This window comes from Buceros rhinoceros, unplaced genomic scaffold (genome assembly GCF_000710305.1).
Source record: "Buceros rhinoceros silvestris isolate BGI_N320 unplaced genomic scaffold, ASM71030v1 scaffold3812, whole genome shotgun sequence".
Classification (NCBI taxonomy): domain Eukaryota; kingdom Metazoa; phylum Chordata; class Aves; order Bucerotiformes; family Bucerotidae; genus Buceros; species Buceros rhinoceros.
Genome location: NW_010396988.1, coordinates 44,208 through 61,912, shown reverse-complemented (window position 1 = coordinate 61,912; position 17,705 = coordinate 44,208). Strand labels below are relative to the sequence as shown.

The window sequence follows — 17,705 nt, the reverse complement described above, 5'->3', positions numbered from 1 at the left end:
GCTCCGGGCCAGCTTACCCGCTCTGGGCTGCCGTGGGCCTCGCTGAGGTGGTGCCTTCGCCCGACAGCCCCCACCTCCCTCTCCCCGCCGAGGCCTTATGACATCTCTGCTGTCTTTTCCGCCGTGGTTTTTCCAGGACACCATCATGGGTGATCAAATGCAGTTCATTGTTGAGAAGCTCAATCAGGAGCCCTTCAGGAAGAACTACAATTTAATCACGTTTGACTCCCTGGAGTCAATGCAGCTGTTGCAGCTGCTCAGTGATGTTCTGGGGGAGATTGACCCGAAGGTAAGGAAGGCAATTAGAGCTGCTCAGACCTGCGTAATAGTGAACGTCTTAAACAAGCCGGACACGGAAATTTGCTTTTATTTAGGTCTGGCTCTGTATAATCTTGCGACATGTTTGGTTTACCAAAATAGCCTGTATGAATCTTCCTGGAGAGAAATTGCCCTGGCAAGAATCCTTTGTGTCTATACATCCGTGCAATTTTTTTGGCAAACCAGAAAATGTTTCTTGGGCCGGGGGTGCAGGATCCCTGGCCCCTGATTCTTGGGAGTTGGAATACAGATCTTAGCTTGGTTCGTTCTGACAACCGCTGTGTTCTGAAGTCAAAAGTCAGGCTGTGTCTTTCACAAATACACGGGGCAGGAACTCATCAAGAACTGAACCTCATGACTTAGCTGGTGCAATAGATACTGACACTCCCTCTCCTTCAAGGCTACTAAAAGTGTGTATAAGATCAGACAGGATCGTTCATACATCTGGGGCGCCTTGGAGGATGTAATTGGTCTGTCTGCATAGATGGAGGTCCCATGAGCTGGGAGAATGTGTAGGATAAACATACCTGAATACACATGCTGGAGAAACATCCATGAGAACTGAAGTTTGGTGATTAAAAAGATGGTCCGTATTCATTAATTTACCATGTGACAGTTCTTTTAGTGTTGCTAGTTAATTAACATAACTTGAACAAACCGTGGGTAATTATTTTATTCTTTTTAAACTATTTAGCATGTGGTTGACATTAGAGAGGAGCTGCCGGAACAGACAGCTAAAAGGATGTTGACTTTTCTTGGTATCCTTAAATACAAACCTCCGGGAAGTGTATCAGACTTGTGAGTATATTTTTGTCTGCAAGTCACGGTAAAACATCTTCTACGACTTAGACAGTAATGACCTTTAATTCGGTGGTGCTGTCCCAGTGGCGGGGTGTGTAACGCCCTGAAGACAGCTCCTCCCTGTCCCTCCAGGGGATGGGATGGGGTGGGGGTGCCAGCAGAAGGCTCCTGCAGGTGTGGGCTGCCCTCGGGCCCTGCTGCTGTTGCGGAGCCAGCCAGGAGAGGGTGCCGCACGACTGGCAGGGTCAGTCCCTTCCTTGTCCGCTCAAAGCAGCTGTCCAAGGTTGGCTTGCACCCTCCTGCACCAGATTATAACCCAGAAAACCCACACTCGTCCCACATCGCCTTTATTCCTGAAGAATGTTGCGGGAAGGGAAGAGTCAGTGTTGCTGGCTTTAGCCTTTCGATATGATAACGGGGTTTTTGTCTGTCTCAAGGTAGCAGAATTGGGACCATGACTAGCAAACTGGCATCATGAGTGTTTCCTCCTTTAACAGCATTACGGAAGTGGAGAGTGAATTTCAAAATATCGCAAAGTGTTTGTTCCAAGCCGGTGTTCTTTAGTCTGAGGTTTATTGGTGTTTTCTTTCTGTTGTTTTTTGTAGGAGTGCATTTCGCCAAGGCTTAGTTACTGGAAGCAAACCTGTAATTCATCCTGTCTTACACTGGCTTCTGCAGAGGACCAACGAACTCAAGAAGAGAGCTTACCTCTCACGGTTCTTAGTAAGATTGGAAGTGCCAGCAGAGTTCCTACAGGATGATACTGTGGCTGACATCTACAGACAGGTACCATATTTCATGAGTGCCAACATTTTACGTTAGTTATAGTGCCAGTAGGAGGAGGGACAAACGAATCGAGGAGTTCCTGTTGAGATAGGTGTTCAAGTCAGTGATGTTAATCAAAGGCGAGCAAAGACTTGTAGTTAGAAATATGCTTTGACCACCTTTCTTGCAATAACTCTGAAAGTGTGTATCAGCAGGTAGCATTGAATTAAAAGGTTTTAAGTCCATTAAATAGTGGGTGCTAAATAATGTTTGGAGCCATGGCGGCCAAGACAGATTTTTTCATTTCTTTGAGTTTTTAAACACTTTTTTTTCCACTATGAACTATGACATGGGTATTTTTAACTTTATAAATTACCACTTCAAACTAGTCCAGAAAATGTTATGACCAAAAGCCAATGTCTCTTGATTTTCAATTGACAGTACAGTATTTAGTGCCTAATATTTGTATTAGCCTTATCCCACTTCTGCTTCAACCATTTATTTTTTTGTGAATAAACAAAAAATTCCTTTCTCCCGGGCTGACGTTCCTACTCATTATGTTCCCACTTCTTTTGTAAGCATTAGGAGTTGATTTTAGATAGTCAGAGTGGGTGGGTTTGAAATGTAAAGCTTAAAGTGAACCATAGTTATGTTTTTAGATCTGTATTATCCGAGGTACATATTTACCTAATTTTTTATCCAGTTTTCTGTGCCTTTTGTTCTGTGTAGTGACTTGCAAAATCAGTGTTTTTGAATGTTTGAAACAGGTAACTCTGTTTGTTAACTGCGCAGCAGCAAAGCCGTGTAGTCTGACTGAAGCTGTACTGAGCCTTTTATTTTTTTGTTACCACTGGCGTATTGGATTTATAATTCGGAAGAACTAAGTAGAGGTAGCAAAGAGAGAGAGGAATGGGGACTGTATGTTTCTTCAGTATGTCACAGTCTTAATGTGTATAAATATCCAGCTCCATTATTTCCGTTACGTAAGATGTGTTCCTTTGGGGATTACGGCAATATAACCATCTTATTAAACTAATACCCTGCTGATGAATTCAAAACAGAAGCTGGGCAATACGCTGCCTCAATGTAATTTAACATTACAATGCAAATATTTAGATACTAATGAATTAAAGAATTTAGCCTAAATTACTTCGATATACAGGCTTGCAATAGTGTCTTTTAAGAGAAAGATTTAAAATAGAAGAGTTTGGAAACCTTCAAACATGGCCAGGTTTTATCGGGGTAGGGAATCGAGCTCAGATGTACTTTTGTAGAGGTACTCGGAGTACTTGCTGCCTTCTCAGCTGTGTTGTCATTTGGCCACCCTCCAGGACTGCCGTTCTGCGCCGCCCCCGGCTCCCCATGCCCGGGTCTGTGATGTCCGGAGGTAGAGCAGCGACTCTTTCACGGGCACCCCGTTGTCGTGGGGAAGGAGCTTGTGTGCCCTTGTGAGGCTGAGAGCTGTGCTGGTGGTGGCATGTGTCTCCGGTGGGGTCTCCCAAGCCAGACAGGTCTCAACTGAAGGGTCAGACACAGTGTGTCCGCGGGCAGGATGGGCTCACTAGCCTTTGGGCAGCCATCCTAGGAGAAGGACAACTCTGACCCCAAACCCGGGCAGATGGAGCTCGTTTAGCCCTGTAAGGCATCCATCATCTAAGAGAAGGATGCTCTAACCAAACCTACGACCCGAGGACTTCGCTGTCACTGTCCAAGCTCGCTAGGCCCTGGCAGATGAACCTCAGGTGTAAAGGGTGGAGCCAGTTCCGCGCACGCTGTGCCTCACCTGAAAAATCCACTGCGCGGCCCCGAAGGGTGCACTCATCGCTTGCAGTAAGCGTGGGAAAAGCCCTTCCCAGATCTTCGTTCGCGAAGCCAAGCCATGATGATGATGATGTTGTTTGGCCATCACGTTGGCTGCAGTGTATCATTTAAGAAGTAAGAAACTTCAGGGATAAATCTTGTTGTCCAGTCTCCAGTGAGTGTCCCCCGGTACCAGGAATCCTTCTTTCTGCTGTAGGAACCTGGGTTGTCTCTGGTCATTGGAATGTGTCACTTATTTCAGATACACATGGGGTAGCTGCCACTTTTGTTCGGTGAAAGTGAGAAACCTTCCTTTTGTCCTGATATGGCAGACTGTGCTATGCCTGTGTTTGAGTCTTGCCATTGGGTGGGAAATTTTGTGTCCCAATAAGGAAAAGTGTCCCTAAAGTCCCCTTTTGAAAGAGGCAGAGAAACCGCACGAGGGAAGGCTGTTGGACATTGTCATCGTGAATACAGTTCCTCAGAGATGACCTAATAAATAATGAAATATTATTTGTTAAAGTACTTAACTCCTGTAATACAGAAGTGGTAGAATGCAGGCCAGGTGCAGTTTTACTCCTAGTTTTTTGTAACCCATTCTGGATTTCCCAGCCCGTGCATATCTTATCATACCTTTATTTGCCATTTAATCAAGTTCCTTCTCTATTACTTTATCTTCTTCTCAGTAGCCATTTTATTGCTAATTTTTTGAATTAATTCCAACTTGTCAGTGTGTGCTCAATATTGAAACACCCATAAATGAACAGAGCAATCTGGCTGTTGGTTCTGCAGGGTTTTATAGACCAGCATTGCTGCCTCACTGCTCAGGGACATGGTGCCTTTGTCTGAACTGGCCTTTGCCGTTGCCATTTTGTGTTCAACATTCATATCAATTGCTCTTTCCAGGAAGTGGAAGATGACTTGATATTCTCTTTTTAGATTTTTCCATCTCATCGAATGGCTGTTTCTGTGGAGACTCTTTCCTTATATCTCAGCTCATATTTCTCCAAGTTGAATCTAAATTTATTTCTTATCCATATTTCTAAACTCTTTCTGTCCCCTGTTATTTCTCTGCCCACACAGACTTTCACACTGCCTCTCAGTTTAAGATTACTGGTGGGCAATGTACTGGTGTGGAAGTAGCACACTGTCTCCTTCTTCCTGGCTGCTGAGCTCCACATATCAATCTCTGTAACGTACTGAGGGCACGATTACGCAACCTGTCAAAACTAATTCTCACATGTGAAGTCAGGTGAGCTCCTGGGCTGCTTTGCTGCATTGAGGCTCAGCGCTCTATAAATTCAAGCTCTGTTGCTTCAATCAAGCATGTTGGTAGATCAAGCTCTTCTTTTTGGGCTGATAAATTTACACATGTGATCTACACGGATTAATAGTAAGAGCAAATAGTTTGTTAATAGAGCGTTGTCCCTTTCAGATAGTCCTGCACCTTCCTGTTGTGAAAATACCCTATTTATTGTAAGGGAAAGGCAGAAAATACTGAAGAAATTGTGACACTTCTGCATGTACCTTCAGTGGAAGATACTTCACTGTGATTTTTTTAAATTTTGGCTTTATAAGTTTACAAGTCTTTGTGAGGAAAAAATGCCTTTAATTTTTGTTATCCCTGTATTTCTCTGTTTACTGTCTTAGTAGTAAAGCCACATGTTGACTGGAAAATCCTTAGACACAAAGCTCATCTTGCATGGTTTCTATTTCATTTTGTAGTATGAAGAACTGATGGAAGCATTTAAAAACCTACATAAGGAGTGCGAGCAGATCAAAATATCCGGCTTATCTACCGCAGAAATAAGAAGGGTAAAGAAATCTGACAAAATCATACAACCTTTGTTTAGATTTTTTGTGAATGTCAGTTCTGTTTTTGTTGTGTTTGTGGACTCGTTGCAGCGTAGAAGTTGTGCGGGTCAGAGCTGGTGGGCACTGCAGGTGCCTATTTGAAACTGCTCTCTGTTGGCAGATGGATTAGAAAATCCTTGCTCGTGCTGAGAACTGAGCTCTCTGAAGCAAGAGAAACAAGCAAGGGAAACAAGGCTGCCAAGATTCTGCTCAGCATGATTTTCAGATACTAGAACTCCCTCTCCTCTGAACGCGAACTGATACAGAGCCCTTTGCTTTACCAATATAGGGTAATAATTTCAGAGGGTGTTGAATGAATTAAGAGCTTAAGTCAACAAAAATGGTCATGCTGTGTGGCTGAGGTGTTAAGATATTTGCCCTGTTTCAGGAAAATATTTAAGCAGACAAATAAGCAAATGTTGAGATAAGGCCTAAATTCAGAGAATTTATTTCCCTTTTTCTCATACATCAAACTCTGGAACCCTGCTGTTGTAAGGTAGGATTAAAGGAGAATAATAATCAGATATATGTTTCAGCACTAGCAAGTCTTTCTTTTAACATAGTTTTAGTTCAAAATTGGCAGCAAACATCACTCATATGCAACTTCGTGCAAAATTGTCTGCCAGGAGGTAGGTAGTGATGGTAACATTAAGAACATATGTTAGACTGCCTCAGGTGTTGATTTCGTGCTGATTTTTGCTTTGTTATTTGTTTGTTGGGTTTTTATTTTAGAGAAATCCACCTGCTTTCGTTTTAAACGGGCACACGAATCCTCAAGGATGCAGATGAAGGAATGTTTGCATAAAGAGTGGGAACTGTGGGGGAAGTAAAAGCGAATAGAGAGCTTGGATGTTCTGATAAAATTATAACTGCTTCAGTGTATTCAGAGAAGAATTCTGATTTTCATATTAATTTTAACAGAATTTAGTCCAATCCATATTATATTATAAATAAATTAACATTTCTTTATCTGTTTTTCTCGGTTTTAGGACATCAGTGCAATGGAAGAAGAGAAAGATCAACTCGTCAAAAGAGTAGAGCGTCTTAAGAAGAGGGTAATGAGAGAAGTAACGCTGTTACATTGCAGTGTCCCAGTCCTTGGCTTGCAACTCCGATTTTGGAATGCAAACAAGGATAAGATAAACACACTGTATGTCTAGGAAGGAATTGAGTAACTAATTGACCCACAGGGAATCTCCCTAGGCGTTAGTCCAGGCTTTTAAGAATCTTGAGTCCACTCCTTCGCTGTCACTCCTGAGTAGTAACATGTATGGAAAGGAAGCGCTAAGTGGGCTTGTGAGACATATGATCTCTTTAATGGAGTTCTCAACTATCTGACAGTAACATGCACTATTTATCCACTTGCTGTAGGTGGAGACAGTACAAAATCATCAACGAATGCTTGAAATAACAAGACAGCTTCGCTTAGAAAAAGAGAGAGAAGAATCTTTGGCTCAACAGAAACAGGAACAAAAAAATCAGGTACTGACGCAAAAGCAAACCTAATGAAATAAATAGTGGTTGACAACATTTGTTTGGGAATCATGCATTTAAAAAATACATCAGGAACAACAGTACAGAGTTTCTCCTAACACCAGAAAGTTAAATCCCATTTAAAATAGAAATATTTATGTACATTTTAAGGGAAGAGACTTGACCCTGCAAGTTTTGAACACCTCATTCGAGGTACTTGGCTGCCTCAGCTGCCACTGACATCATTTAGCAGTTGCAGGAAATGTTCCATGACTTACTGCGGTAGCACTCAAAGAGAATTCTTTATGTTTATGGAAGTGAGCAAATGTTTCCGTAGTTTGATTTGTGTCTCTGTGCATCTGCACTAAGATTTCAGGGGCTGAGTATGCAGCAAGTACCTCAGGTTTTCACTGCGTAGGGGAATATGCATTCAGGAACAACGTTGGGATTTTGGTCCCTGAGTTTGACAAAAATAATGTCCTGGGAAGCACTGGAAGCAGTTGACATCTGAATGTAAGGGCAGGTTTTATTGCTGACTATGTTGTCAAAACAAGATACTTTAATGAAGTCCATTGCCATGTGTTATATCATCTCACCAAAATCTGTAGTGAACTTCAACACTGCATTAAAAGGGGAAAACCCGCCCCATTTCTAGTCTCGCGGTCTGTGTCTGGATGTGGTATCGATGTGAATCAGTAGGCTGTGGAGCTGTTGGGTTGTTGCTTGAACCTGAGTGAGATTGCAAGTAAAATGAATGTGATGTCCAGCCAATTCCAGCTGCTGGTATCCATCTCTGAATCACAGAAATGCTAATCCACTGGGTGTTGTTTGGCAACAAGCTTTCCCGAGCGCTCTCGAGTTGGACAGCGGATTGCTGTGACAACTCAGCTGCATTGAACTGCAGTAAAAGGATGGTTATCTGCAGTCCTGATTCTTGCTGTCTTTTTTTTTGTTGTTGTTCTGCTGTTCCAGCCACTCATATTTTTGGTTGAAAATTGTTTAATGAATTTCTGCCATAGAGAAAGTATCACTTGGGAGTACAAGAATACTTTCCTTCATTAACACTAGAGAATATCAAGTAAACCTAGGCCAATCGCTGAAAATTTGTTTTGGCACATTCCCTTGCGAAACAGATAATCACCAGATGCCTATAGTTACTATTTTTTATATTTAGGATTCTTTTTGATGCTCCTTTGTTTGAGTCGGTTGAATATGCATTTCAAAGGAATGAGCTTATGCGTGTCCAATTCTCTCTCCAAAGTTGTTCCACGCAAAGCAGAGACTGCAAAGAGCACAGCTCCAGCTGAAAGAGATGCATTGTGCAGTAGTGGATGCAAAGCCTGAGAGTGAGTAGTCGTCTGTGAAGGCTGGGAACTCGGGAGTCTAAGGGGGGAAATGACTTGTGTTCTAAAGGCATGTGCTGGAGATCTCAAGCCTGAAGGTGCCCCACAAAGTGCCAAGGGAGGATGATACCAGTTATATTTTTGGGGTCCACTTTTTAAAAATCTTAAACCAGTTCAATACTGAATACTAACCATAATACTCAGCAACAGATAAACAGCTCAAACTACAAAGGGCTGGGGAAAGCAGAAGTCTCTTAGAAAAGACAAATTACTGATGTAGTGAGGTTTTATATATTTTGTGTTTGTAGTTGGGCATTGGTGAAACACTCCTTCTTAAAAACTCTCTCAATGGCTGTACAAATAACTCACATACTGTGTTTTATTTGCTGTAGACTTGTTTTTCTAGTTACCTTCTACAAAATATTTGTTTGAAAAGCTCTAAGGCTCATTTCTTACTCTAGTGCAATTTTGTGTTCTAGTTTTGTACGGTACCAAAACTGAAGCCACCTCCTAATTAAGCTTTTTATATAGATCATGGATTATATATATACACACACTTATATATTGTTATGTTTATATATATTAGATTATATCTATTAAAGCCTATATATTTATTTATTAATATATTTGCTTACATGTGAAAATACTTTGTCATGATATGACCATAGCTGATAGAGTTGTATGTGGTTGTATTCTTCAACCAAGAGCAAGATTGCTTCTCCTCATTTCCAGTGATACCTCAGCCTGCAAATAACCTCAGCAAAATAAATGATACGGCTCATGGAGTAAGTTAGAACTCTGTGATCATTTATAAAAATAGCAGGTGAGAAGGAATTGCAGTTACTAGATAAATGCATCACAAACCGTCTCAAAGGCTACAATTTGAAACCCTCCAAATTTCTGATGATTTAATCGCTTTGAAGGAAACGTAACAAGAATTAACGTCCTTCCCGCATGTCTCTTGCGCCTGGTTATTAATAACACATCGCAGGACTGGTAGAGGTTTTACGTGCTGTTCATACAGGTGCTGGTGTTGGTTTATAGGGAAATACTTCAGTGCGTGTAAAGTAGCATGAAGGTATAAGGCTCAGAATGGTCCTTTTCAGAGGTCTTTTCCAGTTGCGTTCTAAGTTGCTGTGCTAAAAAAAATGCTGTAGAATTATTTTTATTATATGTATACAATATTTCTGCAATGATAGCATCAGATATTTATCGATTTAAACTAATTCAGTCATTGTCCTATGCTTCCAAGTACATTTCATATTCCAGTTGCATCACGTAACTGCTTTGGCAGCTGTTTTGGGTCAGAGAATTTCTTTCAGTCGCCATCACATTGCATTGTTACTGCTTTGTAATTTTAAATTTTTTACAATGCTCATCAGCCCCTGAACCACAAGTGGAACTCAAAGAGAATATGAGCTATCCCCTTTATTCAAAGGGACCTGCAGTGGATTTTGTAACTGTTTCATTTTTGCAGTAGCTATCGGAGAGTTTATACAGCAAAGCTGTGTCAACATTTCTATTTCAGTTCCAGGGTTTTTTTAAGGCCAATGGAAACTTGATGGGTTCAGTTCACAGAAGTAAAGGTAACATAATAAAAAGGCAGTAAATATGTCATTTAATCACTGAGATGAAAATAAACATTAACATATTTAATTTCCTTATCTTGAGTCCTGCTTGTGGAGGAAAAAAGTGTTTAGATGTTCTGAAGAGAAACTTGGAGTCATTACTAAAGAAAGCTGGTGCTGAAATTTTGCCCAAACAAAGTCTTCAGGGCTTAGTTTTGTAATTGCTTTTCCCCACAGCAGTTGCAAAGACACACTGCCTGTAGTAGCAATTACGGAGTGCCAGCTGGGTTTTTTAAATAATTGGAATGAGGTGACCACATTGCATGGACTAGGATTCCATTTATTTTAAAAGCTTTGTTGGTCTACAGTTAGCAGAATTTATTTTATTTTAAAAATTCCCTTTGGCTACAGTTTGGTGCCTCAGCTGCCTACTCGTGTCAGTAGAGCTCGTGTGCTGACAGTTCCATGGCTCGTTGGTAGGTGTAGATATTCACTGGAAGTTAGATACTTTCCTTTAAAATAATTTCCTTCCATTTTTAATACTTCAGGTGTTTGTATTTCCAAAGCGAGATAAAATGATAAAAGTTGTTAGTAATGAAGAAACTTTTTCTGTTGTTTGTCTTATGGGTCCATGCTGCTCCCATTACTTCATCGCATAATCGGTTTAGGATGGAGCACTTTAAAGAAATGTAAAGGGACTCTTTTAGGAATGCAGCTACACTAGTATTCCTGAGTGTCATCCACATGCAATTAGCATCAGTCTCCTTTAGCTGTGCCAGGAAAATACAGCTTATGGTTAGTAGGTTTTTAACTCGTAGAAACAGAATAGACTTTGTACTGTATCATGAAAATCCATTGATTGTTATGAGATGTTAGTTTTGTAGACTAAAACGGGTCATACTGGTTTCCACAGTACACTCCTTCCCTGGTTACTAACTTCAGTACTACTCGGTGTGTAGGTTAACTACGGAGAGGCAGTTGTTGCTGGTAGCTCTAAGTAACATGGGTTTGCAGTTTTGGGTTTTTTTGTCTTGGTGTTCTGGAAACGAATAGTATTTTTATTGCCACTGACCACTCATCTGACTGACCTAGCTCAGGCTTTCAGCAAGATTGCCATCTTTTTGCTTTGAATATCTCCACTGGCACAAACACAAATTGTTAATGCCAAGAAGTGAACTGAGTTACTGAAATTCTTAATCTCTGTCCGTTTTACAGAACATTATTGTTCCCTTTATTGGCAGAAATAGAAAGAAGTGGATGACTGGCTTAAAAACATTGATTAAAAGAGTGTGTTAAGATGACTATTGTTGATAAACAATGAAATGTGTAATTTATATACTTCATTAAGTTAATACGGAGTAATAGAGTTAGAGCACTGAGAACTTTAAAGATTCCGGTCAAAGAGGAATTGCTTTGTACAGATGACGCTTGATGACAAATAGACATCTAGGATGCTATTCTTTAAATATTCAATTTGAATGAAAACACTAACATTTTTCTTTTCCACAGAACTGTATTTCCTTACAATTCCAAGTCTAAGTCATCTCCACCAACACTGCAGAGCACATGATAATTAAAGTTATAGAAGTATTTGATTAAATGAGAATGGTTTAGGCAGAGCTTTATTTCCATCTTTAAATGATTATATTGATTATAAAGTCACTGGCAACCGATGCAAGGACAGGAGTGAAGCACTTTTAAGCTAACTTTGATGAACATACAAGTCTGGTTGGCGTGGCTGACTTTTTAACATCCATTGGCTCTTAGCTTGCACCCTGTTTTGAAGAACAAACAAGGCAGCAAAAAATTCGATGCGACCTCTGTTAAAAGGGTTAAAAGAAGTTTGTTGAAAGTTTTAGAAAGATAATTAGTCAGGGAACCATCACCGAGTGGATGTGTTTCTAAACAGGTCATGCAGAAATCGGTGTTTGGTTCTTTTGAGTTTAGTATTTACATCAAATGCCTGAAAGAAAACAGCAAATAATCACTGGTGAAATTGTCAGGTGAAATGAAAATGGGGAAGTGACTGAATAATGAGGAGAGCAGACTGCTCTTCTGAAGTGACCTCAATCACTGTGGAAGCCAACAGCATATATTTTCAGAAATAGCCAAATGCCATAGTATTCCTCTAGGAATAATGTCTATGCAGTGTGGTTACAGCATGTGGGACTCTCCCTGAAGAAGTGGCACGTCCCAAAGGATGCACAACTGGTAGCGTCTAGAGGAAAAAGGAGTCTGAGCGCAAGGTGAATCAAGTTTTAGATCCATTAGCAGAATTATGCAGGGAAACTTGCCTCTTTCCTACATGACTGAGCAAGCACTAAGAAACTCTCCCATCCCTCTCTTCGTAATAATAATAATAAAAAAATTTGAATGGAAAACATGAGGAGTAGCTCTTAATAGCTCCCCACATGTAAATATGTGGTTGGCAGAACCTTGCTAAAATAACCTTAGGGCACAGTGCCAGCTTTTCTGTGCAGCTTACGTATGTAGGTTTTGTAACTGTAAGTCAACGTTAACACAGTAAAAACAGAATTTCTGTGTGTAATGGAAAGATTTAAAGTATGCTTGCTTTTCTTTCCTCTAGCCTGGGAATTGAAAAAAGAATGGTTTTCACTGAAAAAAAAATGAAAGCAAGAGCTGCCTTATGTTTTGTGTTTTAAGGTTCTGTTAAGCAGCAGAAATAGCTCTTAGGTAGTTACTTCTCCATACGTTGAATCATATAGGAGGAAAAATATATCCAAAGTGTTTAGGAAAGAAACTACGTTAGTCATGAGGGATGTTGACATGTCCTTCCCCATCAAGATGTCAGATTTTAACTCGCTTCGTTGCTTGTTGCACTGTCGAGAGTAAGCATGATGCAGAACCAGTCAGTGTGTAGAAGAAGTTGGTGGTAGATCTGAGGTTAACTGAGAAATAAATCTTGATCGTGACCAAGGTTATACCCTGTGAAGTCAATAGATTCATGCTGTTATGAAAGTCATTGTCTAGGGTTATTTCCTGAGATTAGTGTTGCAAGAAATTATTTAGAGATGTAGATTTTTTATAAGAAAGCTGGAGTAGTGCAAGAAATAAAGTATATGTATTTCTTCTTAGAGGAAAATGAGAAGTTAGTTTGATTAAAATATTAATATTTAATATCAGAATAACTTAATTGATACGACTTTGATTTTCACCCCAAAGGTCTTGGTTATAAATAACAAATTGGGAGTTGTGTTCCTAGTCAGCTCTGAGGTGACGGTGCAGCTCACAGTGTATGTGGGAAGCTTTGCTGCATTTGCAGAGGTGGTAGATTTCTACTGAGATATTAAAATGCAGTTCCTCCTGCCCAGCTCTGTCGTGGGCTGAGGAAGAGTGGAATCGAGTGCTTCTGGAAGAAGGAAGTGGGAAATCTCTCTCCAAGTCCAAGTGTGTTTCTTGGGGTACAGCTGTAGTGTAGCCACGTACATGATGGCTGTGGCACACAGAGTAACTCTGCTCCCCGTTCTGAAACCACTGTGGATGCTGCTTGTTTTGCACAAGATAAATGGCCTTTCCACGAGGGTAAAGAGATTCTGTGGTAATGCGGCTTTTCATAAACACAGAAATTAGCTAACCAAACTGCTGGAAAAGAGGAATTCCCACTCATTTTTAGTTTGTGTTGACTTGACTTTGTTAGCAACACTGCTTTCCCCAGAGTCTGTTTTCTTTCTTCTAGTTCTTCTTGAGGCTTTCTCAAGAGCTAATGGCTTATTTCCTCTCTGGCAGCTAAACCAAGTAGCTTTCCTTTCCCTCTTGGCAGCAGAGGGTGAGAAGGACCTGTCAGTACGGTGTTCCTAGAGGTAAATAACGGGGACCCCTTTTCCTTGGCTTGTATTTCACTCTGCTCTGACCTTCTCCTGGTGTCAGTCCATGGTGTGGTCAGCAGGCGTTTAGCCTGAGAATAAAAAGCTCTGCTTTCACCTACATCCTTTCCCGTCTGTTTCAGCCACATCAGCTGTACTGTTGTACCTCCGCACTCAAGCTTTTCTTTGCTTGTGCAGTATGTGGAAGAGACAGAGATTGCAAATTTCTTGTTTTTCTTGGCATTTCATGGCAATTCCATATTCTTCCAAATATGGAGAGAAATAGTCCCATGCCCTCCCAAAACCCAACAACATTAGCACGTAGTTTTAAAAAGTACCTACGATAATTCTTTTAGTCATTTAGATCATGAAAAATACCCTGAATTACCTATTCCCCCTCTCTCCTTACTGTAGTCCTTGGCAGGGATGTCTCGGAGGAGTAATTGCACTAGACGACCTGTTGTCAGTGAAAGACTGTGTGATGGAATTTAGATAGATGCTTTATTTTGTTCTGTCGCATTTTTCCAGCTGTGGATTGTTCTTACCTGAATGTACTTTGTTTATTTATAAATAATCTGTTAAGGAGGCTGAATGACTCTACCTAGTAAGAACCAGCTCATCATAAGCACGGTACTCTGCAGCGGGCATCAGGCTCGTGTAGAGCAGAACTTACAAATGGAGTTGCTTTTCTCAGCAGAATTCCCATTGTCGCTCAGGAATTCCTTTTTGATTTTTCTATTATTATTTTCAGCATTCTCAGTCTGTGTACAGGCCTGAGAATAAATGGTTCTTAAAAGAAAAAATAGTGTGCTCTTTACAGGGAGGCAATTTAGAAGTGTTGCAGCAATGTAAAAGAGCCTTGAAGTATACATTCACGTTAAATTCTCCTCATTTTAAGGCCTTTTCAGATGCCAGATTAAAATAAAGTTTTATTTTAAGAGATAATTTCCAAGGATATAACAAATCTATACATGAGCTAGGCAAATGAAGATGTTTGTACAGATAAAAGATTCACACAGAGATAATATCTGTCTGTAGATGAAGTGACTCACATGAAACGATGACTTAAGCGATCTGTAAGCAGGACCAGCTTCAGGATGCTTTGCTGCCCCTCATCTTGCAAGCACGTAAGGAACCAAAGTCTGGCTTCTGTGTCAGAAGGGTTTTACTTGTTTATTGATGAGAAAAATCTGTCAAGGAGGTAATAGTTGTGTGTTAGAGAATCAGATGGATAATAATAATAATACATATTATATCATTTAACATTCTGATGAAAAATCTCCATCAAACCACTACCTGTTTCCTTGAGCGTTGAGAAGAAGGCTCAGATGTTAAGCTGCTGTTAGTGTGATCGGCTGCTAAATACTTTAACATGTTGGTGATATTCACTTAATTATTCACTATGTTACTTTTATAGACAACACCGATTTAATTTGTGTTTAAGGTTTAATGAAGAAACTAGAAGACGAGATGAATTTCAATTCATATCTGGTTACTGCAAAAATACCGAGAGAGCTTGAAAGTAAGAAGAATTCGGTCTATTTCTTACAAAAGGTGGTTGCAGAGCCAGCTATGAGTCAGTCTGATCTCAGTGTGCTTGAAGTCAAGGTAGGTTGGCCAAGATGACAGTTCATGTTCCATAGCATAGTCTAAGGTTCTGGTACCCCGAGGTTTTCTTACCCCTTCTGCCCATCTTCTATCCTTGAGAAAACGTTTCATTCCCAAAGGAGTACCCCCACAGTTGTAAAACAGAAGATGTGTTAATCACTGAATGCCAACGCACAGGTAATTTTTTGAAAACAAACCAACCCCCCAAAAACCCCACACCACAAAACAAACAAAACCAACCAAGCAAGCAAGCCTCGAGCCAAACCCCAAACCCAACCGTCTCCTCAAATGCTGTTAGCAGTTTGCTGTGCTATGAGCAGGGACGTGAATTTAGCACTAAAGGTTTGATTTTTCTTCAGATTTCACGTGTTTTAAACTCTCACTGTCATCACCCTGTATGTCGGACTCTATACCGACATACAGGGAGCGTTTATGGCACAGTGAATAACATCCTCTGAGTCATGTATCTTCACAATATTATGACTTAATCAATGCACAATCCTGCTTTATTTCTCCTAATCAAAACAGTATTTGTGGTTGCAGTTGTTTTTTTTTCAGGCATCCTTGAAACCCGGTTTTGCACCTTTCTTTTCCAAGACTGTTGTTGGGTTTTTGGCAACATTTTAAAAATCTTCAAGGTTGTTTTTTTTCCCTCTTTTTCCATGCGGTAACTTTTTAATTTGTTACATTTCGGAAGGATGTTCTTAATAGATAATAAACCCATGCGTTTTTATTATACCACAGCATGGCCTTAGACAGCGTTTTCTTTCTAAAGTCAGCTTTCTGTTATCTCAGTGTCTTAAAAAGGAGCTGAATGGTACCGAGTGTGCTACTATCATGCATTTTATAATATGTAAACCAGGAATTTATTCACAGAAAGGAGTTCTTATACTATCTTCAAATTCAGGTCCGTTCTACCACTTTTTGTAAAGGAATAGAATTCAGAGGAGCTACTTTTTTCAGACGATGGAGTATTTTTAGTCCTATTGAGCACTTCAGCTGAAACACTGAGCTTTCAAAGCGCACAGATATTGCTCATAGGCGCGTTGGGGTGATGCCCAGCACTGTGCCTGCCTTCTTTTTGGGCTTCACTGGATTTCAGCTCCTATTTACACTGCTCACTTTTCAGCACTTGTGTAGTTAGAGAATTAAAAGAAGGCTGCTAGGGCTATGGTTTCCATGGGTGATGAGAGTCCCAGTGCAGCATAAGTCAGGACTAGAAAAGCTGGAATCAGTGCACTGGTCTAGCTGTCTGAGTTTCCAGGTGCTGTGAAGCTCCAGCTAGAATGAAGAGCAACAGTTTGGGACTGTGGACAAACAGGAGCATTTTGCAGCAGTGGGAAAAGGTGCCAGAGAGCTGGAACGTGATGGTCTGTGACGCTTTACAGTCCTGATGAAATTTGGTATTTCCTCTCCTTCAAATTTCTGGTAAATGGTTGAGTGAAAGGAATTTTAGTTTATATTGATAAAATTACATTCTTCACGTAGTATGTGACAACATCAGCCCTTTTTCTGTCTGTACCAATTCACATACATTTTCTCTCCATGTACCAGTTTACTTCATTTTCGGGGCCAATGTCATGCTTCTGCCTTATCATAAAGGCACAGAACTGGAATTCCAAAAGCATATCCTCTTCCCGGCCAGTGCTTCATGACTCATTGAGTTTTTTGGGTTTGTTTCTCAGTTTTAAAAATGGAACTAGCTGGGTTGTAAATCTGGCTTGCAAAGCATTTACTTCTTGGAGAAGAGAAAGAAATAAAGCTCCATTTACTTAGTTTTCTGCTCTATCTTGCAGATAAATGAAGTAAATGCAGAAATGAATCAGCTTATTGAGAAAAGAATGATGAAGGATGAGCCAGTTGATAGTAAATTTTCCATATATCGCCAACAGGTAAGAAGGAACTAAACATTTTTTAAGCAGAAGCAGTAGAGCAATTTCAGTCACTGATTGTTTTTCTTACTGAACTTTTTCCCTTTATTTGGCGTAAATCAGTAGATAATGGAGGACAAAAAGAAAATAAATTGTTGTTGAACGTACCTGTGTTTAGGGCTGGGTCAAACAGTTGCTCTCCATCCTGTTAGTGAGTTTGTATTGACTGCTGTCCTTAAGCTGTTCAGTGTTGCCCTTCAGCTGCATCACAGTCCTTCTGGAAGGATCGTTTTGGAGGAGCTATTTGGGTAAAGCTCCAGCTGAGGACAGAGTCTGGCAAGGCAGTGCGTGGGCCGGCCGCTGCTGGCAGGCCTGGATGCAAGGCTTGCTTTCGGTTACAGCCCTTGCTGGTGTCGGACCACATGCCATTTTTCCTGTTACATCTATTATGAAGGTATTCTTTGATTTTTTTTTTTTTTT

The 17,705-nt window shown here is 40.5% G+C and overlaps 1 protein-coding gene across 1 annotated transcript in view; it reads left to right on the top strand.

Moving 5' to 3' along the window:
* The first annotated feature begins 5 nt into the window (after positions 1–5).
* IFT81 (intraflagellar transport 81) overlaps positions 6–17,705 on the top strand; it is a 37,374-nt gene continuing 19,674 nt past the window's right edge. Inside the window, exons 1-9 of the mRNA XM_010146056.1 lie at positions 6–289; positions 1,013–1,116; positions 1,725–1,905; positions 5,410–5,499; positions 6,528–6,593; positions 6,910–7,020; positions 8,273–8,357; positions 15,191–15,354; positions 17,151–17,246. Coding sequence (XP_010144358.1) covers positions 98–289; positions 1,013–1,116; positions 1,725–1,905; positions 5,410–5,499; positions 6,528–6,593; positions 6,910–7,020; positions 8,273–8,357; positions 15,191–15,354; positions 17,151–17,246 — 1,089 coding nt within the window. The 5' untranslated portion in view covers positions 6–97. The remainder of the gene's footprint in view (positions 290–1,012; positions 1,117–1,724; positions 1,906–5,409; positions 5,500–6,527; positions 6,594–6,909; positions 7,021–8,272; positions 8,358–15,190; positions 15,355–17,150; positions 17,247–17,705) is intronic.